Below are 27417 nucleotides of genomic sequence, written 5' to 3'. Positions count from 1 at the left end.
TGTACCTGTGGGGCCTGTCTTGGACTGTTGGGGGGGGTCTCTGGGTGATGTTGGGGTGTGGCTGGGGGCTGTGTCAGTGGTAACAGTTGTGTGCACCGCTCAAGGTGCTGAGTGAGACTACATTTGCCAGCACTAAGGGGTGTGATGGTCTCTCTCACAGGGGGCTCTATTTCAGGGTGTTAGCGTCAGTAACTGTGGGCCCATCTCTGGTGCTAGAGGTGAGACTGTCTCAGCGTGACGATGGCTGACCCCAAGGCACGTGGCTGCTGCTGAGCTGGGAACAGGCCATGACGGTGGGGGGTCTCAGGGCGTTAAGGGATATGATTGTGTATCTTCAGGTGTGTGACCGTGTGTGTGCCCCTCAGGGATGCGATCCTTCTTCTCAGGGCAGGAGGTGAGGATGCAGCTGAGTGCCCACAGGTGTGGCTGTCTGTGGCTTGGGACGTGTGTGTGCTCATCACATCCTAAAGCAGGATCTAGGAGACAGTCCCCTGGTCACCGATCTTCCCGGTTCCCCTGCCCCCCTTCAGCCTCCTCCCTCTTCCCTCCCAGAGTTTGACTCGCTGCCCTTGCCTAGGCTTTAAGCCCCTGTGTAAATAATGGGCGGATCTCCTGGTCAGGCTGGGCATGACCCAAGCTGGTCCACCCAGGGCACTGCCCACCGCCACCCACCCAACATGCATGAAGGTTCTGGCAGGGCAAGGGGGTGCTGCTGTCCCCACGCAGGGCTAGCCCTCCAACCTTGCGGCCCCGGTGGGGGTAGTAGCACCACTAAGCCGCCCCGGCCTGCCCTGGGCAACACTCAGGTTTTCCACTGTTTAGATTTTATCCGCTTTATTAATGAGGTAGGCGAGAGGCCCACGCCTGGGAGGGAATGGGGCTGCTCCCGCCCCACCAGTGGGAGAGGGTCACGGGGGCCAGGCCAACTTCCCAGAGCCCCCCTTACTCAGGGGAGCTGGGGCCTGGAGCGGCCCATGACCATTGCCAGGAGTACAAAAAGGGGGTGTCTGTCACCCCAGGCCCCCTGAAGGCGTGCGCTGGGTGGAACGGCCCCTGGAGGCTGGAGCGGGCAGCGGGAGGAGGCTGGGAGCGAGGAGCCTCCCGGGGAGGGAGGGAGGGAGGGAGGGAGCGGCCTGTCAGAGAGCTCGGGCGCAGCAGGCTAGGGCGCAGCAGGGCAGCCGGTGCAGCGGGGCAGCAGGGACCAAGCGGCAGGCGATGGGGACCCTGCATCCCAGGCAGCTCCGGGTAAGAAGGCTGGGGCACGAGGATCTCCAGTGGGGGAGGAAGGCATGAAAGGATGGGGCCATGGCTCCCCCAGCCTGTCCTTCCTGTGTTCCTTGATTCTCAGCCCATCTCTCTGTCCCTGTTGATCTTACTGTCTGTCCAGCCTCCCTTCCCATATGACCTAGCAGGCAGTTCTGACCTCTCAGCCCTCACCAGGGGCTATCAAGGAGTGGGTGGTGACGGGTTAGCCTTGAGGCCTCTGGGGCAGGGACATGAAGCTGGCAGGAGCGGAACTGTGGGCATCCAGGGTGAGGCAGCAGTGGGAAGAGGTAGGGCCTGGGTGAGAGACAGAGATGGGAGTGTGGGAGACAAGGATGGGGCTCTGGGGACAGGGACGGGGCTGTGTGGACAGAGATGTGGCCAAGGGGACAGGGATGGGTTTATGGGAACAGGGATGTGGCCCTGGGGAAAGAGACAGTGTGGCGGGGAGAGATGTGCCCAAGGTGGCAGAGGTGGGGTTGTGAGCATCTAGGATGGGACTGGAGTAAAGGTGACACAGTGATGGTCAAAGATGGGGCAGTGGGGTCAGATGGTGCCCTGGGATTAGAAATGGGTCAGTGGGGGGCTTCCCTGGTGGCGCAGTGGTTGGGAGTCCGCCTGCCGATGCAGGGGACACGGGTTCGTGCCCCAGTCCAGGAGGATCCCGTGTGCCGCGGAGCGGCTGGGCGCGTGAGACATGGCCTCTGGGCCTGCGTGTCCGGAGCCTGTGCTCCGCAACGGGAGAGGCCATAACAGTGAGGGGCCCGCGTACCGCAAAAAAAAAAAGAAAAAGAAAGAAATTGGTCAGTGGGTATCAGATGGGGCCGGGGGCCAGGAATTGGCTGTCAAAATGGGAGGTGGGTGTCAGAAGTGGGTGGGTAAAGCCCAGAGGTGGGGTCAGAGACAGGTTAGGCTGAAGCCAGGTGACCCTGGTGGACAGGGCAATGAGGGGAGACTGAAGCCTGGAGCAAGAGATGGGCTGGTAAGAGGAAGAGGACAAATGGATCAGGAATGGGGCAGCCAGAGTCATTTGGAGTTGCCATGTACAGAGGGTCCATAGAAGAACTCCATGGAGGGTGAGATGGGTCCTGATGATCTGAGATGGGAACACCAGCTGGTCCCAGGCCAATGGTGGAACCTCACCTTCCCCTCCTCTCCTCTCCCCAGCCCCACCCCCGGCACCTGACATGAGCCCTTACGGGCCCCTCAACCTGAGCCTGGCGGGTGAGGCGACCACGTGTACAGCACCTGGGGCCTCCAACGCCTCCGCCGGACCGCTGTCGGACCTGGCGGGCGCGTCGCCCGCGCTGCCCATCTTCTCCATGACGCTGGGCGCCGTGTCCAACGTGCTGGCGCTGGCACTGCTGGCGCAGGTCGCGGGCCGTCTGCGGCGCCGCCGCTCGGCAGCCACCTTCCTGCTGTTCGTCGCTAGCCTGCTGGCCACCGACCTGGTGGGCCACGTGATCCCGGGTGCGCTGGTGCTGCACCTGTACGCGGCGGGGCGCTCGCCGGCCGGCGGCGCCTGCCACTTCCTGGGCGGATGCATGGTCTTTTTCGGCCTGTGCCCGCTGTTGCTGGGCTGCGGCATGGCCGTGGAGCGCTGCGTGGGCGTCACGCGGCCGCTGCTGCACGCAGCCGGCGTCTCGGTGGCCCGAGCGCGGTTGGCTTTGGCCGCGCTGGCCGCCGTGGCCTTGGCCGTGGCGCTGCTGCCATTGGCGCGCGTGGGCCGCTACGAGCTGCAGTACCCGGGCACGTGGTGCTTCATCGGTCTGGGCCCGGCGGGAGGCTGGCGCCAGTCGTTGCTCGCCGGCCTTTTCGCCGGCCTCGGCTTGGCCTCGCTGCTCGCCGCGCTCGTGTGCAACACGCTCAGCGGCCTTGCCCTGCTGCGCGCCCGCTGGTGCCGCCGCTCTCGACGGCACTTCCCGGCTGGAGGCTCCGACAGCCGCCGTCACTGGGGAGGGCGCGGACCCCGCCCGGCCTCCGCCTCGTCCGCCTCGTCCGCCTCGTCCGTCGCTTCGGCCTCCGCCGCCCCCGGCGGCTCCCTGGGCCGCGGCTCAGCGCGGCGAGCCCGTGCCCACGATGTGGAGATGGTGGGCCAGCTCGTAGGCATCATGGTGGTGTCGTGCATCTGCTGGAGCCCCCTGCTGGTGAGGGGCGCACATGCCCCTCCAACCCTGCTCCTTCCCACGCCCTCCGTGACCTCTCCCACCCTTTTCCATCCTGGGTGGGATACCTGGGTCCTCTCTCCCTGACCCAGCCAGGGCACTGCCCCCTCGAGGCCCCACCTGCCAGAGTCCACCCTTTGCCCTCTTCCTCTGACGTCCCACTCCTCCTCCCAGTCCCGGTATCTTACTCCTTCCTGGGGTCTTTGTAGTTCACCCGACCCAGGCAAGGTTCTCCTCCAACCCCACCCACCTAAGTGCTTCCATTCCCTAGCTTCCTTCCACCATCACCACCCCTTTTCTCTTCTCCCCTTCAATCCCCTGTCCTTTGGGATACCTGGGACTTCTTTCCTGCCCAAGCACACACCCACTGAAGGCCTTTGCTTCTGCCACGCTAAGGCCCCCACTTCTTCTCCCCTCTCTCCACAGCTCCTTCCCAATTAGATTCCCATTTACCCTCCCCGTGACGTTCCGTCCATCCTCACAGCCTCCTTACCTTCAGACACTCTCCCATCCATCTCAGCCCTACCCTTCGCCGGTGCCCTTTTGTTACACCACCCACCGCTCACACTGTCTTCTCCCACAGGTGTTGGTGGTGCTGGCCATCGCGGGCTGGGGCTCCAGCTCCCTGCAGCAGCCACTGTTTTTGGCCGTGCGCCTCGCCTCGTGGAACCAGATTCTGGACCCCTGGGTGTACATCTTGCTGCGCCGGGCTGTGCTTCGCCAACTGCTTTGCCTCCTGCCTTCAAGGGCAGGTGCCAAGGGCAGCCCCAGGGGGCTGGGCCTAATGAGGAGCGTTTGGGAGGCCAACTCACTGCGCAGCTCCCGGCACAGTGGCCTCAGTCACTTCTAGGCGCGCCCGGAGGCTAAGCCAGACCACCCGGGGCCGGCCTCTGGTCCGCAGCTCGGAGACTTCGGGGAATAAACGCTTTTTGCGGACAAGCCCGGGGCGGTGCGTCCCGTCGGGGCTGCAGCACCCTCGCGGCCGCGCCGGAGCGGCAGAGGTGCTGTGTACGCCTCCGGAGTGTGCAGTTCCGGGACTAGCCACGCGGGGGCGTAGAGACGCAGAGCCGGAGTCGCAAGAGCACGCGCACAACGCCGTGGCCGCAGTCTTGGGGCGGAGGCTCGGCTGGGAGCAGAGTGGGAGGGTTGGGGGCCGCTTTTCGCCCCTGCTGCCGTCATGAGTGGCTCCCGCAACCATTCGCTCATTGTGGCCCTGAGCTCCCCCACACAACCCCAAGTCCCTACCCCCCAAACTACGCCCCATCACTGGCCTCTAATCCCGGAAGTTCCTCAACACAGCTCCGAGCCCCCCTCCCATGGCGGCCTGCCCATGCTCCCCACCACAATAACAGCCCCGAGTCTCCACCATCCCTTGGCCCCTTCAAACGATCCCCCACCACAATCCAGGGCCTCTCCCCATCACTCCCTACGCCACCGGCCATCCATCACATCCCCTCCCAACTCTCCCCACCTCCAAGCACGCCCCCCACCCCCATTACTGCACAAGAACGGACGGAGATGCATGGATAGAGCAAATCCCAAAGGCCTTTTTAAAAACTGACAGCTCGGTGGGGGCAGAAGTGGGGGAGGGGGCTAGCAGCCCCCGGCCACAAAGTCGAAGTCCCGGAAGGCTGCCTGCTCTGTGGCCGTGAGGGGCCGAGCGTCGCGGGGTGGGCTCAGCGTGGGGGCCTCCCCTGTGAATTCCTCGTCGAAGTTGCTGACATCAGTGCGGCCCGCCAGCGTGGGTACGAAAGGCGGCGGCAGGCGCCGGGCCAGCAGGGCATCCCAACCCAGTGTCTGCAGGGCAGAGAGGGGAGAGGTCAGCAGGGGAGGCTCAGAGCAGAGCGCGGGAAGGTTTTGCTCCTTGCACCCTGTCTGGCCTTGGATCTGTGGGGATCAACACAGGGAGTCACAAGATAGAGGGAGGGAAAGTGGCGGGCCTGGGGGCTCAGGAAGGATCACCGTATGAGTGGGGGGAGGGGCCTGGGCTCATACACAGGGCAGTGCTCCCCCCCCCCCACCGCAGGCCAGCCTGGAGTGGATGTGGGTGTAGGAGGGCCAGTGAGGGTAAGGGAGGGGGAAGGAAAGGCAGGCAGGTGTCAAGGGGAGGTGACAGTGTTGGAGGTGAAGCCACTAGGTCTTGGGTGGGGGGGATGACTGGGTCCTGGGAGTGGGGGACTTCACCCTGAAGAAAGGCTGTTTTTTCACATCCTCTGCATCCCTCTCGCTGGATCCCAGCCTGCGCTCTGGATTCCTCCGCAGCAGCTGGGGGGAGGGAGTTCTGTGTCAGTGTTCCTCTTCCTAGTCCCAGAGCCACTCCCCTGGCCCACCCTAAGTTGGGGGGGTCCTCACCCTGCGCATGATGCCAATGGCTTCAGCTGACAGGAAGCGGGGGTAGCGAACCTCATCGTTGACGATGCTGTCGAATACCTCCTCCTCGTCGTCCCCTGGGAACGGGGACTGGGGACAGGAAGAGCCAGGGTGAATTAGGCCCCTCTGGCCACACCACACCCAGCTCCACCCTGGGCTCCCGTGGCACTTTCACAAGGCTCACTTGGGAGGGTAAGTACCCCAATTTACAGATGCAGAAACCGAGGCTAGGGAGGCAAAGCCACCTGGCCTCAATCAGACAGCACATAGTGGAGGCCAATTCTGACCCCCCTTTCCCCCACCGGGCATATCCAGGTTACCGGGGACAGGCAGGGCGGAGCGGCCTGGGGCCTCACCTCACCGACCAGCATCTCATACAGCAGCACGCCCAGCCCCCACCAGTCCACCGCCCGAGTGTACGATGTGTCTGTCAGCACCTCAGGTGCCAGGAACTCCGGGGTCCCGCAGAAAGTGCTGGTCCGGTCCCCATAGCCCATCCCTGGGGGCAGCAGGGCCATGTGAGGTTATGGGGGTGGTCACAGCTCTAGCCCAGCCCAGCATGGGGTGGTCCAGACAGCCAGCCCCATCCCAGGACCAGGGTAGGGGATGACCCAGGTAAGGCTGGGGACTCCACTCCCTCCCCTCTCTGTCTAAACCCCAGAGGCCAGCCCCTCAGATCCCAGTCCCCCCACCGCTCATCACCCTCCTTGCAGAGGCCAAAGTCTGCAATCTTGACATAGCCCTCGGTGTCCAGGAGCAAATTGTCCAACTTCAGGTCCCTGTGGGGGAGGGGACGGGAGGATGTAAAGAGGGATGAGTGGGAATCTGGGTCCTGCCTGAAGCCTCAGCGTCCCCCAGTGGGCAGAGCATGCATGCACGGGCATATGCGCGCGCGCACACACATACACACCTGTAGACGATCTTGTGTTCGTGGAGAAACTGCAGCCCCAGCACCACACAGGCCGAATAAAAGCTGCAGAGAGAGGCCGGTGTGAGGGAGCTGGGCTTCCAGGAAAGGCAGAGGGTCACATAAGGCTCCCACATCCTCAAAAGCCCCCCATTACCCCATAACTCCAGGAGCTGGGGGGAGGCAGGGCCTGTGGGTGGAGGTGTGGGGTGGGGGACTAGGCTCACACGGCACGGGGCTCCGAGAACACATCACTGTGGATGTGCAACATCAGGTCCCCGCCGGCCGAGTACTCCATCACGAAGCACACGTGCTCTGGTGTCTGGAAACAGCCAAACAGGTTCACCAGAAAGGGGTGTCCCGCGCTGGTCACGGCCGCCAAGATCCGCTTCTCACACATCAGGCTGGGCGGGATGGGGGTGGGACAGGGGTCAAAGACCACAGCAGCTCCCTACCACCGACTCGCCCACCCCCTAGAGTCCTCAATCATCAGCTGTTTGTCAAGGGCCTGCATGGCTGTGCACACTTGGGCAAGTTGCTTCATGCTTCTGAACGTGCTAACCAGGCACCCAGAATCCATCCATTGTCCTAGTAACAGTCCTAGTAACTTCCCTCTGGGAAACCACCAGAGGGACTGTTCTTTCCCTTTGGAGTACCCCATCTCCCTGGCCAGGAATTGGCCCACAAAAGGGCAAGCCAGGCCAATGGGGCTCAATCTCAGGGTTTCTGCTGGAATTATTAAGGAAGAAGAGCTAAAGTCTGCAGATGAGCCTTAAACTGCTAGGGTGGGGGGCATCTCTGTCCCTGTGAGGGGACTGCAAGCAAAGCCCACACGGACAAAAGCAGAAGGGAGAGGTATCAACTGAGCACCTGTGTACAGCCATGCCTGGAGGTAGGCCACCCCTGGACTTTTCTGATGCAGAGCAATGAATTCCTGTATTTGCTTAAGCCTAAATTGGGTTCCTGGTTAATAAAAGGATGTCAAGAAGATTGGGGACAATCTCAGGTATCTACAGGGGGCAGGGCACTGTGCAGAATGCTCTAGAGTCATCCTCTCATTCATTCCACCCGGCGACCCTGCAAGAAAGGCATTAGTACTCCCCTTTTCTAGAAGGGGAGCCTGAGGTTCAGAAGGGTGAAATGAACTCCCTAAGGTTTCTAAGCACATCTGTAGCAGAGGGAGGATCTGAACTCAGGGTCCTGACCCCAGTACAATGGCACCATTAATAGCACAGGCTTCAGAACTCGAGTCCCTAAGTTCAAATCCCAGACCTGCTGCCTACTGCCTATGTGACCTTTGGGCAATTTGCTCAAACTCTCTGTGCCATCAGCAGAATGGGGACAATAACAGTCCTTGCCTCTTAGAGCCGTTGTGAGGAATTCGTTACTACATGTAAAGCACACGGTGGGTGCTTTCTAGGAGTCGTTATTATTGGAAGTATTGGGGTGGCCAAAAAGTTCGTTCGGGGTTTCCTGTAATACAGGAAACCCCGAACGAAGTTTTTGGCCACCCCAATACTAGCTTAATAAGTACAAGTGACTGTTACGAATCACTCTCACAGCAGCTCCAAGGAGGGGACTGCTCTGTCTCCCATTTCCCAGAAGACCAAAGTTCTCAGAGGGCCTGAGCAGGGTCCCCACCTCTCCACCTCGTCTCGGGCCACAATGTCCCCTTTCTTCAAAGCCTTGATGGCAAACAGCTCCCCGCTGGGCCGGAATTCGGAGAGCAGCACCTGGAACCACAGTGGGCAGGGGTGGCCTTAGTGGCCAGTCCAAGGACCTGGAGGTCTGGACCCCCCAGACCCCCAACTCCTTGCCCCCCGCCTCACCTTCCCAAAGTGACCCCGGCCCAGCACCGCCAGGAACTGGAAATCCTCGAGGGTCAGGGGTGACTTCCTCAGAGGGCTGTGGAAAGAGGAGGCTGGTGGGCAAGGGACAGTGGGCAGGGGTGGTGGGTGGTGGCCAGGGGAGGGGTGTCACCTGCACAGGGTGGGGCCTGGGATCTCCTGGGTCTCTGAAGGCAGCTCAGGAGTGGTGGTAGTTTCCTGGATCAGAGAAGTCTGTGGCAGACAGAGGAGGTCAGAGTACAATAACCCATAACCACAAGAGCCACCAAGGCTCTTGTCACCAATGTGACCTCACCTCTCCTCCCCCACCCCTCCTCACTCCATCCCCCTTCAGCCACACTGTTCCATTCACTGTGCCCTGAACACACCAGGCGTGTTTCCACCCCAGGACCTTTGCATGGGGCTGTTCTCTCCACCAGGAACTCTCTTTTCCCAGCACCTGCACTGTTCCTCCCTCACCTGCTTCCGGCCTTTATTCAAACGTCACCTTTGAAGGTGGCCAGCTGACCGCCATATTAACTAACAGAAGCTCCAACGCTCCCTGTCCCCTTTCTCTGCTTTATTTTTCTTCCCAGCACATTCTATGCTGTATTTTATCATTTATCTACTTATTCCCTTTACTGGTATTAAGGAATACCACGGAGTGACCTAATTCTTTACATCATAAGCATACATAACTTTGAGAAGAATCAAAATTAATAATTTAAGTAGGAAAAATTACCTACTGGTCCATCATTCTCCACTATAGAGACAGTTCTAAAGATTCAATCAGTGCCAACAGGTGTACGGTAGGAAACACAGTCCTCTCCTGCCCCAGCTGCCCTCCCCAGAGCCAGCTGCTGTTCATGATTTCGTGGGTACCTTTCTAGATGTATTTTATACCATTCAAGCATTTTGGTGGCCGTGTGTGAATGTCCATCATAGATGTCCTGGACTGGAACTTCTAGGTCAAGGTAATGCCCATCTTTTTAACTCAGCCAGCTGTGCCGTCCGAAGGAGATGCAGTGATTCTCACGCTTTTCCTGCATCCTCCCCAGCGTTCAATGTTATTCAACTTTTGTATTTTTTTTTTGACAAACTCATCTAATTTAATGAGGCATCTCGTTTTAATTTGATGCCACGAAGCATATATTATTGTTTCCATTTTTTTAGAAAACGAGGTATAAAGTGCACTCGGTGAGGTGGGCAATGGAAAGAGCTCTTACGTACGTATCTACCCAGATGCCCGTCGCCTAGCCCAAGGGTCGGTAAACTCCATGCTTTGTACAGTCTGTAAACTAAGAAGGATTTTTACGTTTCTAAAGGGTTGGGGGAAAAAAATCAAAAGAAGACTAATAGTTCACGATCCATGAAAGTGACAGACATTCAGTAAGGCTTCCTGGTGCACAGCAACACCCCTTCATGTCTGCCTGTATCAGGTGTGGCTGCTTTCTACGAGAGCAGCATTGACTAGTCATCACTGTGACCTTCTGGCCCACAAAGCTGAAAATACTGCCTATGTGGCCCTTTCCAGAAAAAGTGTGCTGACCTCCGACCTAGATCAAGATGCAGAACATTTTTATCATCTTTGCCAGGCTCTCGTGTCCCCGCTCCTATCAATAAACCCCCGCCCAGAGAAAACCACTAACTGGACTTCTGTCATCGACATGAGTTTTAAGTGTGATCATTTTACAGGGCAGCGTACTAAACACAGAGAGGTGAAGCTGCTTGGCATGAGTCACACAGCTAGGAGGCAGCAGAGCAGGGACGGGACCCAGGTGGCCTGGCTCCCAAGCTCATGTTTTTATCCGGGATAGAGAACAGGACCCCGGTTCTGGCAGAGGTGTGCTGTGTGACCAGGGAAGTTCCTGGCGATCTCTGGGCCTTGAGTGGCAGTGGAGGTCCCCTAACACTGCCCAGGCCAAGGGGGAAGCTCACCAGACTTGATGGGCTGGAAGGAGGACCCAGAGGGCTCTTCTGGGGTGAGCTGTCCAAGTCAACCCCAAGGTTCAGCTTCTCCACAGATATGTCGCTGCAGCAAAGGGAAGAGGGTGCATCTAAGACCTAGCATTCCGGGAAGCAACCAGAGGCAGCCGGAACTCCGGGGCCCTCCCTCCTTACCCTGTGGACCGAGCCTCGGGTCCTGGAGAAGCCCCAGGGCTGAAGGTGCCTGTGGCAGTGGCGTTGGGGATGAGCCTGCGAAGCAGCCGCACCCAGGTGGCGACGTCGATGTTCATCTGCCTAGCGCGCTGAAATGCCTTCCCTGGGGAGACAGGGGCGGGTGTCACCCTCTGTGACACTCCCGGGACCCCTGGTCTCTCCCCTGCCCCAGCCCATCCCCTCACCTTGCTGCTTGGAGAAGATCTTCTTCTGCCGTCGGAGCCGCGGTATCCTCTCAATGACAGGGTTGCGGAAGGTGACCTGAGGGAGGGGCTCGCGTGAGGACCCTCGCCCACCTCCAGGCAGCTTGGTGGGGAAGTCCTTAGGATCACAGGTGTGCACGCCCATATGTCTCGGGGGTTCTGATCGCTGTGGCATTGCGTCCAACCACAGAGTACTAGGCATCGTATTAAGGGGTCATAAAGTCAATCCGTCCTTCGACGGGACCACCTCCTGAAGTGCTACCTTGGAAAGGCAAGAAGGAGGCAAGCAGGCCCTCCTCCAGGGGTGGGGAGTGGGTCTGGTCCAACGAGATGCGCATACAACTCCAGCAAACAGGTCCTACACTTCACCTAGTGTCCCGATCGCCCGAGTGTGGTCCCAGACCAGCAGCATCAGCATCACCTGGGAACCTGCTGGAAGTGCAGATTCTCAGCACCGCCACCCCAACCTGGACCCACCGAATCAGAAACCCCGGCGCTGGAGCCCCGAAGTCTGTGTTTCAACAAGCCCTCCAGGTGATGCTGGCGCCCACCCACGTGGGGAAACCACTGGCCGAGTTGAATTCTCCCGACTCCAACGCATCTTCTAGAAGGTGCCGGAGTCACAGAACTGTGTGGCTTTATGGGTGTCCAATCTGGTCCCCTCTAGCCACATGTGGCTATTTCAATTAAGTAAAATGAAAACGTCAGTTCCCCCAGTCACACTAGCCACACTTCAACGGACTAGCAGCTACTGTATTGGATGACACAGATATGGAACATTTCTACCTACAACGGAACTCAACGATTGTAGGCTCACTGACAACAGAACTGCAGAAAGTCCTACAGGCTGGCGCTTCGGGGAGAACAAAATAGAATGTTATAAGTAAACCTTGAAGGCAAGAAGGACTGCCTCAGAACTTGTCCCCCGGGCCACCCACCTCTATCGTCCACTTGGGTTTTGGACAGTCTTCCTAATAGAAGAATAGTTTCGTGGCCCTACCATCTGAAGTCTGCCCTTCTCTGCTCCTTTCCTTCAGGAGTCCTCGATTATGAGATCACATAAGAATTTCCACCTGGATAGTAAAACAGCCCTTGAATATTTTCAGAATTTTTCTAGATACTTTTTCAAGAAAAAACTACGTGTTGGGAATTAGTGAAAATTTACTAATGTTTTTTTTCATTTTGAAAGCACTTTTTAGTGAAAACTTAGAGTAATATGTATTTGGTCTCTGGCAACCAAGGAAAAGCTTCTTTCAGGTTAATCTTTAAACTCACTTGAACCCAGTGACTCACTTGGGATTTATCCCACTCCCGAAAACAGAGTTCATTATACAGCTGTATTTTATACTGTGCATTGTGAACTGTTTCTCTTTCATTTCTGATCTCTTTCACATGGTCTGATCTTCTTGCAAAGAGAAGCGGTATTTAAAAATCTAAGCAAGTAGCAAAAAAGACAAAAACAAACACACTTCCTCCTGGGTTTAAGGACATGGGGAGACACACACATACACACACACACACGTATACCTATAGACAAAAAAACAGGACACATGTATATGTTAGGGGCAAATTTGAAGAATTTTTGAGGATGATTCTGGTTAAATGAGGGCGCCAGTGACTTTCTTTCTCTGTGGCTCATTTCCTCCTCTATCAGATGTGACTAATAATGGTCCTGTTTGCACTGGGTTATTGTGAGGACTAACGAGTCAATGCCAGTACAGCACTGCGAACAGGGCCCAGCCGTACTACAAGGGGTCAGCTAGGAATGTCATTTAGACTATGGGCTCTTCATCAGGGGACCCTGGCCGTGTCTGGAGACATTTTTGGTTGTCACAACTTGGAGCGGGGGGGTTGCTACTGGCATCCTGTGGGGGGAGGCAGGGGGTGTTGCTCAGCACCCTGCAGTGCACAGGACGGCCCCTGCAACCAAGAATGATCCAGCCCAAATGTCCATAGTGCCAAGGGTGGGCCACCCTGATTTGGACCCTAACCCTGACATCACTGTGGAAGGAATCTCTCTGCTCAGCTGTGGCTCTGGTGGCAATCTCCGTAATATGTTGCTAGGGTTTGCTTTTCTTTTCTAGCTTGACAAAATTTTGTTGTTGTTGTTGTTGTTGTTCTTTTTTTAATATCTTGTTTCAGAACAAAACCAATCCCAGCTTAAGTCATGCATTGATGTGACTAATTATATGTACTCTTCTATCGAGATTCAGAGACCAGTGGAAAACCCATCTTCCCCTTCCAGAGCAGGAGATGCCAAAGCATTTTCTCAGGGCTGGGGTCAGGCTGTACCTCAGCCACCAGGCAGCCCTGAGGTTCCATGTCCAGCTGTACTTCATGCCTCTCGTTGTCCAAGAAATCCTCCAACTTCAGGAATTTGAGGGCACACAGGCCCCGCTGGTCCCGCCAGAACACAGCCAACTCCAGCTCCCGTGCCTCAAGGGACAGAAAGAGGGCCGTCATTTGGGGCGCCCGAGGCCTCAAACTCCTCCTCCTCCAAGCCCTGTCATCCCCTAACCGAACTCACCCTCTCCAGCTCCAGGGTGAAGCTCTGGTCCCAGGCGTGGGGACCACACGGCTTCCAGGACGTCTGCCCCACCACTGTGTTATCCAGCTTGAGCACAGTGCTCACCTCACCTGGAACAGGGGTTGGGGTAGGCTGTCAGGAGATTCTTGCAGGCCGAGGGTAATCTCTTGTATCTTATTAAAGACATCTTCTCCTCCCCCCACAACATTCTGCTGTGCTATCTGACAAAGCTTTACAGTTCTGCCTGTCACATTAAGGCCTTTAATCCATCTCCAGTTGGTTTTTGCACGAGGTGTGAGGCGGGGATCCAAATTCACTTTTATGCTGTATGCAAGTTCCGGCAATATATTCCTAAGTATTTACCCTCGAAAAATGCAGGCAAGTATACATCGGGAGATGCATAAATATAATGCTTATATAACAGCCCTAAATTAGAAACAGCTCACTGTCCAGGAATTAATATATAAATTGTAATATAGTCTCTTTAGCTAAACCATGAAATGGCTGAATTCAACTATTCTTTACCTAAAAAAAGACAGCAATCTGACATGCCTCATGACATGGCAAAATGAATGAACTACAGTTTCATGCGACGATAGGGATGAGTCTCCCAAACAATGTTGACTGAAAGAAGCCATTACCATAACATACATTCTGTATGATTCCACATATATGAAGTTCAAACACAGGCAAATTAAACTACATTGTTTCGAGATGGTACATGGGTGCTAAAACTACAAAGCAAAACAAGGAAATGATAACCGTGAGAGTCAGGAGAGTAGCCACCTCTAGGACAGAGGAAGGGGCTGGAATTGAGGATGGGGCATGAGGGGGCTCAGAGAATTCTACTTCTTGACCTGGGTGGTGGCAACACAGATGGTTACTTACTCTATTGTTATTCTTCTTTTATTCATACTTTTAAACATGTACGTATTAGCTTTTTTCACATTGTGGTAAAATTCACGTAACATAAAATTTACCGTCATGATCCTTTTTAAGCGTACAGCTCAGTGGTATCAAGTACGTCCACACTGTTGTGTAACCATCGCCACCATCCATCTCCAGAACTCTTTTCGTCTTCCCAGACTGAAACTCTGTCCCCACTAAACAATAACTCTCCGTTCCTCCCTCACCCTCAACCATTATCTCTACGAATCTGACCACTCTGGATCATATAAGTGGAATCATGTACTACTTGTCTTTTTATAACTGGCTTATTTCACTTAGCGTAATGTCCTCAAGTTCCTCCATGTTGCAGTATGTTTCAGAATGTCCTTCCTTTTCAAGGCAGAGAAATATTCCATTGCATGGATGGACCACATTTTGTTTACCCATCCATCCGTCAACAGACACTGGGTTGCTTCTACCTTTGACCATTGTGAATAATGCTGCTATGAACATGGGTATACCAATATATCTTCGAGACCCTGCTTTCAACTCTTTTGTATATTTACTCAGAAGCGGGATTGCTGGATCATATTGTAATTCCCTGTTTAATCATCTGAGGACCTGCCATTCTGTTTTCCTCAGTGGCTGCACCATTTTACATTTCCACCAACAGAGCAGAAGGGTTCCAATTTCTCCACATCCTCCTTAACAGCTGTGTTTGTTTTGTTTTGTTTTGCGGTATCCATCCTAACGGGTGTGATGTACTAATTTTTGAGAATGTTACAAATGTGGGAAATCCAGGACCCCCCACCCCATCTCATCCCTCCAGACCCTCAATGCCCACTCACTGGTGTTCTCGGATTCCGCTTTGAGACTGCTCCGGCCACTGAGGCTTCCACTTCGGCTGTAAAGGCCCCGGGCTGGGCGGCTCAGGAAGGGGGTGCGGCTCTCAGGGGTCCCAGGCACCCCCACTGAAGGTGAGGGGTTCCAAGGGATGGTCTCTGGAAGGTCTCTGCAGCCCACTACACGCACCTCCAGGGTCCCTGAGAGAGGAGCAGGCTCATGACGGGGGAGGGGGGGTCACATCTGGGGCAGGACGAGGGGAAGGGCCTGCAGGTAAAGTGGGCATGTGCAGAAGTGGCCAACATGCAAGTGGGAGGTGGTGAAGGACTGTCAGGGTGAGGCAGGGGGTCTGATGCAGGGATGGCTGTGTCCGGAAGTGAAAAACATGGGACAAGGGGAGGGGTGGGTCAATCTGGGGAGGGGGTCTGGATGCTGGGGTTTAGTAACAGAAGAGAGGTTCAGGGTGTAGGCTGAAGGTCCAGGCGGTGGTGAGCCAGGTAGGACTAGGAGTCCGGGCTTAGATTCGGCGGGCTGATCTGAGGTCTGACACTGGGGCTGGGGTCTATGGTAGTGCTAGTCTGGGGAGGTAGTGGCTGAGGGATCTAAGGAGGGAGGGGCTGGCTAGCCTGGGCGTTGGGGGACAGAGGTTCAGGGCTGAGGGTTCTGAGAGCAAGGGACTGTGAGACTGGGCTGGGGGACTCTGGCTGGAGAAAAAAGGCAGGGCCATTTGGGGAGGGGTGGCGAAAGTGAGGATGGGGATGGGGACAAGAGTCCCTCAGAGGGCAAGGCGGGGTGGGAAGTCCAGGTGCATACGGCTGTCTGGCATGGGAAATGGGGCCCAGGTCCAGAGGGCTGGGGTGAATGGAGAAGGGAGGGAACAGTGGGATGGGAGTCCAGGGTTAGGGAGAGTGGAGATCCCGGTTGGGGGTCTCGGGGGTGGGGGACTCAGAGGGGTCAGGAGTCCAGAGCTGCGGGAGGTAGGGTCCGGATTGGGTGGGGGACGTCGGGACCCACCTGTGAGCGGCGCGGGCTTGCACAGGGTGCTATAATGCATGGCGGGGAAGGGCCCGGCCAGGCGGGCACTGAAGGCTGAGGACGAGGCCGCAGCAAGCTCCTCGCGCAGCAGCCGCCCCTTCGGGTGGTCAGCGGGCAGCTCCCCGAGCCGCCGCTCCAGCGCCTCCCGAAGCAACCCCAGCTTCTGGTTGGACTCGGTCAGCTTCTCCTGCGCCTGCGGTGGGAGGAGCCTGGCCGGGCTGGGGGCGGGATCCAGCACGCCCCTCCCCAAGTGCAGACCCAGGCCCCGCCCCCAGACTGGCTAAGTCCTACCTGGAGCTCCTCCCTGGAAGCCCAAGCCCTCAGCCATTTGGGTCCTACCCCTGGGCTCCCTGAAAATGAGGTCCCACCCATCGCTGAAGCCCCACCCCTCTGGGTCGACACCGCGTCCCTCACCTCGCTGACAGCCTTGCGGTCTGGGGCTTTGGCAGCGCTGAGCAGGCGCAGCACGTTCTTGGCGCCCTCCGCCACCGCGTGCTCGACTCGGAAGTGGTGCCGCAGCTCCTCGATGCGCAGCTCCATGGCCCCCAGGTCTGGACTCCCTGTGGGTGTAGGACACGAGGCAGTGAGGCTAGCCTGGGCCCAGGTCCAACCAGCCCGGTCCCAGACACGCAGCCATCTGCGGGAACAAGCGCTGGCCACAGACGGCCGTCAATATGCATCACTTTCTCCCAAGGTGAGGGGTCATGGTGACACAGTCACACTGTCACCCACAGGCAGACGGCCACACTTCCACCCAGATGCTGTCCCTCTTTTATCCAGACGCTCTCACACCCACATGGACAGTCCCAGGGATGTAGTTAAGCTGTCACCCGGGGACAGTCATATATACAGGCACACCATTAACAAAGTCTTAGGGACAGATACATTGTCAGGGTCCCACTTCATCCCCAGGGACTGTCGCAGGGATACCATGGCAACTGGATAGGATATAGTCACACAGACACAGGAACACTTAAAAAAAAAGAGTAACTTTCATTCATTGCTAATGGGAATACAAGTGGCTTTCCAATGGAGGCAGTTTGGCCATTTCTATCAGAATCACAAATGTATTTACCCTTTGATTCAGCAATCCCAGTTCAGGGACTTTATCCCATAAAAAACACCTCTGCAGGGACTTCCCTGGTGGCGCAGTGGTTGAGAGTCCGCCTGCCGATGCAGGGGACACGGGTTTGAGCCCTGGTCCAGGAAGATCCCACATGCCGCGGAGCAACTAAGCCCGTGCGCCACAACTACTGAGCCTGCACTCTAGAGCTCACGAGCCACAACTACTGAGCCCATGTGCCACAACTACTAAAGCCCGCACACCTAGGTGCTCCGCAAAAAGAGGAGCCACCGCAATGAGAAGCCCGAGCACCGCAATGGAGAGTAGCCCCCGCTCACCGCAACTAGAGAAAGCCCGTGCGCAGCAACGAAGACCCAATGCAGCCAAAAATAAATAAATAAATTTTTTTTTAAAAAAACCTCTACACGGTTATTCACAGCCTTCCTTCTAAGAGCAAAAGATTGGAAACAACCTCATTTCCTCCAGCAGGGGTCTGGATAAATGCATAGTGACCACCCACCCCATGAAATACAATGTAGTTGGGAGAACAGGAACAGTGTCACACAGACGTCGTCACACTGTCACTCACAGGGTGACAGTGGCATTATCACTTTGTCACCAGTGTAGGCACTGGAACACACACACACACACGCTGAGGAACACACACTCTCACAAAGATGCCATCACACTGCCACATAGGGATATTGTCACAGTGATGAGGCTATTACATAGATATATGCCTTGTCAACCCCCAGCAAAGGGACACAGTCACAAGGACAGAGGGAAATGGTCACAGAACATAAATACCCTTATAGGACACAGTCACAGAGTGGCAAAACTCCCAGGGCTCTATCTCCAGCCCAGGGAGAATCAGAGGAACACAGTCACACTGCCACACGGATAAGGCATAGGGACAGGTAAAGAAATGCCACCATACTGTCACATAGGCAGGGCAGCATCACTGATACCCACAGACACAGAGGCCCAATGGCACAGGGACAGGCACAAGGATACACTGTCACCCAGGTGCAGGAAACTTGTCACTCAGAGAAACAAGGCCACGGTCACCCTTATCCAAGGCTGTAGATTCCAAGGACGGTCTTGCTGTCCTGCACAACGACCTAGACTCAGACGTGGGCACTCAGACAGTCACAGTCACCCACAGCTGTGTGGCACCCACCGGGACTGCTGTCACATGTGCCCAAACAGTCATCAAGGCTTTTACACTTATGGGGACAAAATCAGGCTGTCACCAAAAGTTACAATGTCACCCCAAAGCACAGGGACGTGATCATACCATCACACACTGTCACTGAGAAGCCCCCGTAGGCATTCAGAGTTCAGACGAACAACCACACAGTCACGCCAACACCTCCCCGCTACAAAGACACACACATTGTCACCCGAGTTCCAAGTCCTATTGCTATGGACTGCATGTTTGTGTCCCTGCAAAATTCGTACGTTGAAACCCAACCGCCAATATGATGGTATTAGTTGGTGGGGCCGCTGGGAGGTGATTAGGTCATAAGGGCGGAGCCCTCATGCATGGGATCACTGTCCTTATAAAAGGGACCCCAGAGAGCTCCCTTGCCCCTTCTACCAGTGAGGATGCAGTAAGAAAGCAGCTGTCTATGAATCTGGAAGAGGGCTCTCACCAGACGCTGGATCTGCCGGCGCCTTGATCTTGGACTTCCCAGCCCCCAGAACGGTGAGAAATAAATGTCTGTCGCTTACATGCCCCCACCCCCAGTCTGTGGTATTGCGGTACAGCAGCCCAAATGCACTAACACCCACCAAGAGCTGACACTTACCTCTCGTGGTGACACAGAAACTACCATAGTTACAGGGCGGGATATTATTACGGAGGAGCTGCGGCACCATGATGTTATTATGTATTGTGTCCCCATGGTCAGCATCACTGACACACATCAGTAGCTGATACACTGACACACATCAGTAGCACAGATAATCTTCTCTGCACACAATACATCAAGACCCGGTGACAAATTCAGGCTAACAATGGGGTTGAGACACCCCCAGGCATTCATACACTGAGACACACAAAGGAACACACACACACCGTGGACACCCACAGGGGCCAACGTGACAAGGCAACCACCTAGTCCAGGGGTCCGCACGTTATTTCCGTAAAGAGCCAAAGGGTAAATATTTTTGGCCTTGTAGACCACACGGGCTCTGTTGCCACTCCTTGGCCCTGCTGTTGCAGTGCAAAAGCAGCCTTAAGTGATAGTAAATGAACGGGCATGGCTGGGTGCCAATAAAATTTTATTTGAAAAAAAAAAAGGCGGCAGTAGATTTGGTCCAAGAACCGTAGTTTGCCAATACATGATCACATGCAAATCTGAAATAGGACAAAATGGGAAACTGAGGCCTGGCAAGGCTCAGGAATGGGCTCCAGTCACGTGGTGAGTCACAGCACCCACCTCCCTGCCTCAGAGAGGGACCCCTCGTGGGGCTGGGAGCTGAACTCTCCAGGGTGGAATGCAGGTGAGGCTTGTTCAGGGCAAGGGACTCACCTTGGGCCTCGTCTGCGGCCGCCTGGCTCTCCAGCTGGCAGGCCTGCAGCGCCCGGCGGAGCTGCATGCGGATGATGTCAATCTTGGTCTTACTGTCCTGCAGCATCTGCTGGGCCGTCAGCAGCAGCTTCCGGTCCTGGAGGCAGAGATGGGCCATGAGGGAAAGGCTGGGCAGATGAGGGTCTGACCACCAGTCCTGCTGTCTACATCGTGCAGGCCCTGGGTGACCCTGTGACAGAGCATTCATGTGTGGGTGTGATAACACGTGCCTCCGTGTGTTCCTGGGTGCTGATGGGAGATGTCGCCCGTGGCATTTGAATCCTGGCTCTGCCGCCTAACAGCTGTGTGACTTTGGGCAAGCCGCTCAACTACTCTGGCCTGTTTGCTCATCTGCAGGAAGGGGAGTACTAACAGCACCAACCAACACTGGGCTGAGGATTAAAGGAGCTAACCTGTGTGGAGGGCTCAGAGCCGTGCCTTGCACCAGCAGGCACTGTGTTTGTGTCAGCTGTCAGAATGGCGTGCGTGTGTAAGTGTTCCCCGTGGTGGGCGTAGCCTTGACTGTAGCCACGTGGGTGAGTCCAAGGGTGACTGGATGTGAGACAGTTGCAGTAAGTGGAGTCCCGATGTTTGTGTGTGCAGGTCAAGGCACAGCGATGACTGGGCATAGCCAAGGACCCCGTGTTGTGTACAAGCACCGGACACGGGTTGTGGATTTTTCCATCTACCTGGCGCTGTGTTTCAAAACCAGGCACTGCTAACCTGTGGTCAAAGAAGTCTGTGTCCTGACTGAAGGGGGCAGGAGGGAACCCTTTCTGGGTGACAGGAAGTGTTCTGTATTTCGATGTGGGTGATGTGTACCCAGATAAAAATTCATTGGTCTGTACACTTAAGTTTTCTGCACTTTACGTCCATTTGTTACACATCAATAAAAGGTAAAAAAAAAAAAAAAAAAAAAAATTCTGCATGGCTTGTGCCCTCCCACATAATATTCGCATTTGTGTGTGCACACAGGCATGGGTGCTCTCTGGGTCTCTAGCTGTAGGTCTGACTGTGCTGTGGGTGTATCTCTGGGTGTTGGTGCAAACCTGTGACTGTGTACTCAGTATTGGTACAACTGGGGGAGCGCCTGTGTGACAATTCTGGTCTCTGAGTGTGAATTTAATAATGTGTGTGTCTGTGTGTCTAGGCGGTCCGTTGGCCTGTGCTGTGTGTCCGGGCGTTACACAATGGTGTGTGTCTCTCTGTATCTAGAGGTTGCTCTGGTGGTCATCCTCCACGTGTTTATGAGCGTTGTTACTGATGTGACTCTAGATCTTATGACGGTGCATGTGTGTCTGTGAGTCTCTAGGTGTTGTCGTGACCATGGCCGTGTCTCTAGATGTTAGGATGATGACATGTGCGCACCGAGGTGTTGATCTGCGTGTACAAGTGTCAGAGAGAGACCACCAGCAGTGAGAGGCTGCGTGTTGCCCTGACCATCTCTGGGGGTAACTGAGTTTGGGGGGGACAGTCTCTGCCATGTGTCTGTCTGACATCACCCACAGTTACCCTGTTTCCCATATGCCCCCATGAGCTGACCGCACCCCAGTCCTGCTGCAAAGCCACCCATCAGCCCCTCTGTCCCCAACCCAGAGGACCCCAGACTCCCAAGGGAGCAGATGTAGGTGCCACCCTGCCCCCCCCAGACTGTATGCGCTTGCGGGTGTACATGCACACGGGGCGGGGTGCACTCGCGCTGCCCCCACCTTAGTGCTGCCGTTGCTGTACGTCTGGATCATGTTTTCCGCCCCCTGCTTCACCTTCAGCTCGATGGCCAGCTGCTTCTCCAGGCCGGCCACGCGGCTCAGGTTGGTGGCTGAGCAGGCTGGGCCACCTTCACAGGGGGACTGGGGGGCATCTGGAGCGGGTAGATGGGGCAGAGTCACCACGGCCCTCACCTCCATCTGCCCAGGTGGTTCTGCCCCAGCTGAGAGGATCCACCCCCAGGGCCAGGGAGAGGAAGAGCTGGGGACCAGGGTCCAGAGGGCCCAACCACCCCAGCCCTCGTAGGGAAACCCCTGCAGGACTGGGGCAGGACCAGCATGAATGAGCACAGGCAAGTGTCCAGGTGTGCGCTGGGTCCTTGGTGCCGGTGTGACTGTATCTACCTTCGTACGGAAGTCCCCAACTACTTACACAGCTGTGTGGGCATCCGTGGGTGTGGCGGTGGTTAGGTCTGTGACCCGCAGGGTGTTGGCATAACTGAGCGAGTGTGTGTCTCCCCAGGTGCTAGTGTAACTGTGAGATTCGAGGTGTTAGAATGACTGTGTGAGATTCTGGGTGCTGGGGGTGACTCTAGGCATATGCTTCCGACTATTGGCACAACTGTGCTTTCTGACCTCCCGGCACTGGTACAACTGTGTCCACGTGTCTGGGTGCTGGTACAGCCGGACATGCGTGTCTCTGGAGGCTGGCATGGCTCTGTGAGTCTCTAGCGAGTGGTGTGACTGTCCAGGTCACTCTGGGTGCAGCTGTGACCGGATGAGGTTTTGGGGGTCGGCTGAACTGTATCTCTGAGTGTTGACATGACAATGTTGGTCTCTAGCTGTTGACACACCTAAGTGGTATATGGGTGTTGGGCTAAGTGGTGTTGAGTCTTCAGGCCTTGTCTGATTGTGTGTATACGCCTCAGGCTGTGGACAGGTCGGTGGACGTCTGTAGGGGTTGGGCAGCTCTGTGTGTGTGTGAATCTCTGGGGGTTGGCGCGAGCATGTGCGAGTCTCTCGGTATTGTCTGTGTGTCGGTGTGACTGTGCGTGCATTTCTCTGGGTGCTGGGTGCCGGTATGCAAGTCTCTGGGTATTCATATGATAGTGTGTATGCCCTTAGGAGTTGTCTGGGTGCTGGTGTGACCGTGTGTGAATGTCTCTGGCTACTGATGTGACATGTGTTACACCTTTGTCTTTGGTTGCAAGGTGAAAAAGTTCTGCACATCCCTTGCACGATAATGTGAACCTACTCAACACCACTGAACTGTACACTTAAAAATGACGCATTTTGTTATGTGTTTTTTGATCACAATTGAAAATTTTTTTAATCAATAAAAATTAAAGATATTTTAGAAAGAGTCTTGGGGGTTGTCCGGGTGCTGGTATGACTCTGTGAGCCTGGATATTCGTGTGACCCCGTGTAAGCCCTTTGCTGTTGTCCGGGTGTGGGTGTGACTGTGTGTACCTTTCTCTGGGTGTTGCTTTTGGCCTTTGGTCTGCCTGTATTTTGAGGCTCGGTGCTGTTGTGACCGAGTGTATCTCCCTGGAGGTCAGAGGCGATGGGCTGGCCTCGCTCTAGGACACAGCGGGTGAGCCCTGGGCAGTGGAACCCCCTGCTGTCCCGCATCCCCGGGGAAGCCTGGCTTACCGTGCACGCCAGCCACGGGGTCGGGCAGCACCACATGGGCGTGCAGCTCCTGCAGCTGCTGGTGCAGCAGGTCGAGTCTGCGCGAGGAACCGCGCAGCACCAGCTCCACGGGGCCGAGGTTGCGGCCCAGGTCGGTGGTGGCCCGCCGCAGGTTCTCGGCGCCCTCCTTCAGCTTCAGCTCCTTGCGGATCTCCCGCCGCAGCCTCTCCCGTTCCAGCTCCAGCTGCTGCTGCACCCCGGGGGCTGCCAGGTCGGCGCCCGCCAGGCCCAGCTGCTCCAGCAGGGACCAGCTGCGTGGCTCGCTCTGCGGAGGACGGAGCAGGGTCAGCGGGGCCAGGAGGACTCTGGGGTGCAGACCGTGCTCAGCCGACCTGGCCTGGTCCCCTCCCAGACTGTAACTCCTGACACAGGGCCTGCTCTATGTCCTCTGATCGGCACCCCCCGTCCCGCTACCAAAAGTGGGAGGTGAGGCAAGGCCCTGTCCCTGCTTTCAGACATCCCCAAACCGCGAAGTCCCGAGGGCAGGGGCTTCTTCCTTCCCTGTCCCCTCAGACTAGGGGACCACAAATACAGTTCAATCTCCCTTCATCTGTCCTTAGGCAGTGGGATTCTTCAGGTCAGATCCCATCACCCCACCACTGTGCCCCCCAAGCTAGGGGGTCCCCAAGGACGGGCCCTATCTCCCTTCCATTGTCCTCCCAAATTAGGGGGTCCCAAGAACAGGCCTTGTCTCCCTTCTGTTGTCCCCTAAATGACAAGATCCTGAGGGCAGACCCCTTTCTCTCCTCTGCTGCCCCCCTAACCTAGGAGGTCCCAAGGGTAGGCCCCATCTCCACTCCCCTATCCCCCAAATTATGAGGTCCTGAGGGCGGGTTTCCTCTTCCCTCTGCTGCTCCCCAAACAAGGAAGTATCAAGGGCAGGCCTCTGACGCCCCACCAAACCACAAGGTTGGGGTCCCAGGCCCCTTCTCCTCACTGCTGTGCCCTCAAACTAGGATAGGAGGTACTGAGGGCAGGCCTCACCTTCCCTCTGCTATAATCCCAAATGAGGAGGACACGGGGCGAGGCCTCATCTGTCCCCTGCTGTACCCCCAAACTAGATCCCGGGGACAGGCCCCATCTCCCCTCCTTTCATCCTCTACAACCGGCACCCTAAAGAGCAGAGGCCTCTCCCTTTCCTCCTCTATCTCCCCAGCCTGGAAGCCCAAAGGGCCCCAAACAGTTTCATCTCTCAAACAGAAAACTCCAAGTCTAACACCTCATCTCCTCCCTTCAGTCCAAAACCGAGAGGTACCGAGGGCAGAGCCTCTGGCCTGTGCCACTTGGGGTCCTCTTCTGCTGGCCCCCCACAAGGACCCCAGCCCACACCTCCAGCTCCCGGTCCAAAGGGGGATTGGCCTCCGCCATCCTGGGTCCCGGCTGAGGGCCCCGCCCTCTTCCTGAACCTCAGCCCTGCCAGGGCCTCTCGCCTGCTACTTCCTCTTTCCTGCTAGCTCCCAGCAACCCCTGCAAAAGGCCAGCTCTGGGCCTCTGGGGCATCTAGAGGGCCTTCCTCTCAGGCCCCACTCCAGGCCTGAGCCGGCTTCTCTGGAGGCACCCCAGGGACGGCCCCTGCTCCCTGTCCCAAGAGGATGCCCAAGGCGTACACAGCCTGCACACGTTCACAGGCCCACTAGTGTGGACGTGAAGAGCAGCCTCCCCCATGTATACAGGCTCCAGGGGCTGGCTTGGGTGTGCACACGCTCTCATACACCTATAGGCATGTGCACGCATCGCAGGCTAGCAAGTGTGTGCACACCCCCTGCATCTACCCCTGTGCACACTTATATGCAAACACCCATGAGTGCTTATATGGGTGGCCCAGCCCCCTTCCTGCAGATGCAGCCTGTCCCAGCTTCCGGATTCTTCTCAGCTCGGTCTCTCGCTGCCGCTGACCACAGCTTGGAGGCCTAAGGGGCCTGGCCAGCCCAGCGGCACCTCCTTGAGGCCCACATTGTGAGGAGGCAGCGCTGGAGGGTTGCGGTGAGAGTGTCTCTACGAAAGCTCAAGGATGGTAGCAGTTACTACAAGCTGCTCCCAGGTCAACTAATGCAACCCCAGGAGGTGCTATCATCACCCCATTTTCTTTCTTTTTTTTTTTGGCCATGCCGCATGGCATGCCGGATCTTAATTCCCTGACTAGGGATCAAACCCATGCCCCCTGCAGTGGAAGCACAGAGTCTTAACCACTGGACTGCCAGGGAAGTCCCTATTATCACCCTATTTTCAAGATGAGGAAACGGAGGCCTGGAGCGGTGATGTAACTTGCCCAAGGTCCTACAGCCAGCAGAAGGCAGAGCTAGGATTTCAAACGGGAATGCCCAGAATCTGAGCTAGGTGTCAGCGTGGCATGAAGAGCCCCACAGACATTATCTGCCGCCGCCATGAGAACCCATTTCAGAGATGAAGAAAGTCATGGTTGGCTCCCGACCAACCTCAAGGGCAGCTGCCCCCAGGGATTTACTTCAGGCCAAAAGCGTCACTCCCATGATCCTCCTGACCCCTCACATTTATCCTGAGCAACTGCTATAATTCTCCCCCACTTTACAGGCGAGGAAACTGAGGCTCAGAGAGGTGGCAGCAGCAGTTCTCCATGGGGGAGGGGATCGCCTCCACTCCACCCCACTTCTGGGGGGCATTTGGCAATATCCAGAGACATTTTTGGTTGGTTGTCACAACTGGGGGTGCTACTGGCATCTACTGGGTCGAGTCCACGGGTGCCGCTCAACATTCTACAGTACACACGACAGCCTCCATCTCAAAGAATGATTCAGCCCCAAATGTCAATAGTGCTGAGGCTTAGAAACCCTGGATTAAAGGACACAGATGCACACGCTGAGCTGCTGACCGTGACCCAGGAAGGATTTCACAGCAGCCCCACCTGCAAGGTGCTGGCCTGGTCTACGTCTTTCTCCACCATGAAAACCCTCCAGCTACATTTTTTTGACGGCAGAACCAAGGCTCGGAGAGGGAAAGGCACGGGGCCTAGGACACACTGTTAGGAAGTGACAGCTCTGGAATTTAAACCCAGGCTCACCTAATACCACCTGCTACCAACCAGGCCCCACCTGCCACCCAGCCCCACCCTATCCCCAGCAGGCAGAGCAGGGGTACAGCCAGGAGCAGGGCCAGGTCAAATGAGGGAAGTCCAGGCAGGCTCCCTCAGCCCCACCTCCTCCAGCAGCTGAGGCCTGAGAATATGCAGAGCAGGGAGGGAGGGAGGCCCGCCCTCCTGGGTTCTCCTCTCTTGGGTGACTCACTCCTACCTAGGGCAGGGGTCACCTGAGGGCCAGCATGATGAACCCATGAATCAGGAGCCTGGCCTGGCCTTGGAGAATCCCTGCTCCCCCAACTCCCACCATGAAGCAGGAGACCCCAGGTCCAGAGGGTCCATCTTCCAGAATTCCCCTCTTCCCAGAGTGGCCAGGGACCTAGACCCCATGTCCGGAGATTTCAATGCTTTGGGCGTTTCCGGAATCTGGACAGGACATCCGTTTGCTGGACACAGAACGGACAGGCACACACTGGGACAGACAGAGGGACAGTTTAGCAGACCCAAGCAGCCACGAGAAAGGAATGACCAGGACAGGGGAAGAGAGCAGGAAGGAGATGGGAAAGGGGACCAGGGCACAGGTCCAGCCTCGTTCCAGGAATCACAGCCTCCGTCCAGGTCATGTTTGCTACACGCCAAGCGCATGCATGCGCCAGGGGATTCCTACACAGCCCTCCCAGGGCTGAGATGTAGAGGCAGAGACCCCAGCCCTCCCCAGCCCCCAAGGTCTGACCTTGTGTGATCGGCAACACCAGATACGCCCAGCTCCTCGGCAAGGCTGGCAGGCCATCAGCAGGACTGGGATGGGGGATGGGGGTCATGGGACAGACACAAAGGGGATGTGGGGGCAGGTGCAGAAGGAGACGAGAACCCAGTTACACAGCAACCACAGGACGACGGAGGGATGATGAGGTGCTAATGGGGGCACCAGAGGTACAGGACATGTCTCAGATTTGGGTCACTGAAGGAAAGAAGTGTCAGAAGTCACCCTGGCCCTGCTAGCCACAAATAGGGACGGTGGGTCCAGGGCTGTGATGTCCACAAGGTGGCACAGGAAGAACCTGGCTGGGCGGCAGGTTGGTGTCAGTCAGCTGTGCCTCTGCGTGTGTGTGTGTGTGTGTGTGTGTGTGTGTGTGTGTGT

At 56.5% G+C, this 27417-nt stretch overlaps 2 protein-coding genes across 3 annotated transcripts in view; one reads left to right on the top strand and one right to left on the bottom strand.

Annotated features, from left to right (window-relative positions):
* The first annotated feature begins 1979 nt into the window (after positions 1-1979).
* On the top strand, positions 1980-4367 carry PTGER1 (prostaglandin E receptor 1). Its single transcript, XM_027084996.1, has 2 exons — positions 1980-3410; positions 4012-4367. The coding sequence occupies exons 1-2, from the start codon at positions 2451-2453 to the stop codon at positions 4276-4278; spliced, it is 1227 nt and encodes a 408-aa protein (XP_026940797.1). The 5' UTR covers positions 1980-2450; the 3' UTR covers positions 4279-4367.
* Positions 4368-4955: 588 nt separating this feature from the next.
* The window catches only part of PKN1 (protein kinase N1), a 23401-nt gene continuing 939 nt past the window's right edge, over positions 4956-27417 (bottom strand). Inside the window, exons 1-22 of one of the 2 annotated variants that reach the window (XM_027084994.1) lie at positions 24554-24623; positions 23186-23489; positions 21536-21687; positions 19788-19923; positions 16602-16747; positions 16167-16380; positions 15158-15352; positions 13422-13531; positions 13187-13330; positions 10877-10952; positions 10653-10794; positions 10470-10563; positions 8686-8765; positions 8535-8610; positions 8347-8438; positions 6933-7109; positions 6709-6771; positions 6501-6577; positions 6155-6297; positions 5781-5888; positions 5613-5693; positions 4956-5225 (exon numbers count right to left, since the gene is read on the bottom strand). In XM_027084994.1, the coding sequence (XP_026940795.1) occupies positions 5022-5225; positions 5613-5693; positions 5781-5888; positions 6155-6297; positions 6501-6577; positions 6709-6771; positions 6933-7109; positions 8347-8438; positions 8535-8610; positions 8686-8765; positions 10470-10563; positions 10653-10794; positions 10877-10952; positions 13187-13330; positions 13422-13531; positions 15158-15352; positions 16167-16380; positions 16602-16747; positions 19788-19923; positions 21536-21687; positions 23186-23489; positions 24554-24592 (2853 nt within the window). In that variant the 5' untranslated portion in view covers positions 24593-24623 and the 3' untranslated portion in view covers positions 4956-5021. Of the gene's footprint in view, positions 5226-5612; positions 5694-5780; positions 5889-6154; positions 6298-6500; positions 6578-6708; positions 6772-6932; positions 7110-8346; positions 8439-8534; positions 8611-8685; positions 8766-10469; positions 10564-10652; positions 10795-10876; positions 10953-13186; positions 13331-13421; positions 13532-15157; positions 15353-16166; positions 16381-16601; positions 16748-19787; positions 19924-21535; positions 21688-23185; positions 23490-24553; positions 24624-27417 lie in introns of those variants that run through there. The other variant, XM_027084995.1, reaches the window with a different exon arrangement.

Source organism: Aethalodelphis obliquidens, unplaced genomic scaffold (assembly GCF_003676395.1).
Source record: "Aethalodelphis obliquidens isolate GAN/ISIS:26980383/991018 unplaced genomic scaffold, ASM367639v1 scaffold53, whole genome shotgun sequence".
NCBI lineage: Eukaryota > Metazoa > Chordata > Mammalia > Artiodactyla > Delphinidae > Aethalodelphis > Aethalodelphis obliquidens.
Note: the sequence above shows the minus strand (reverse complement) of the source record. Positions and strands in the feature narration are given on the sequence as shown.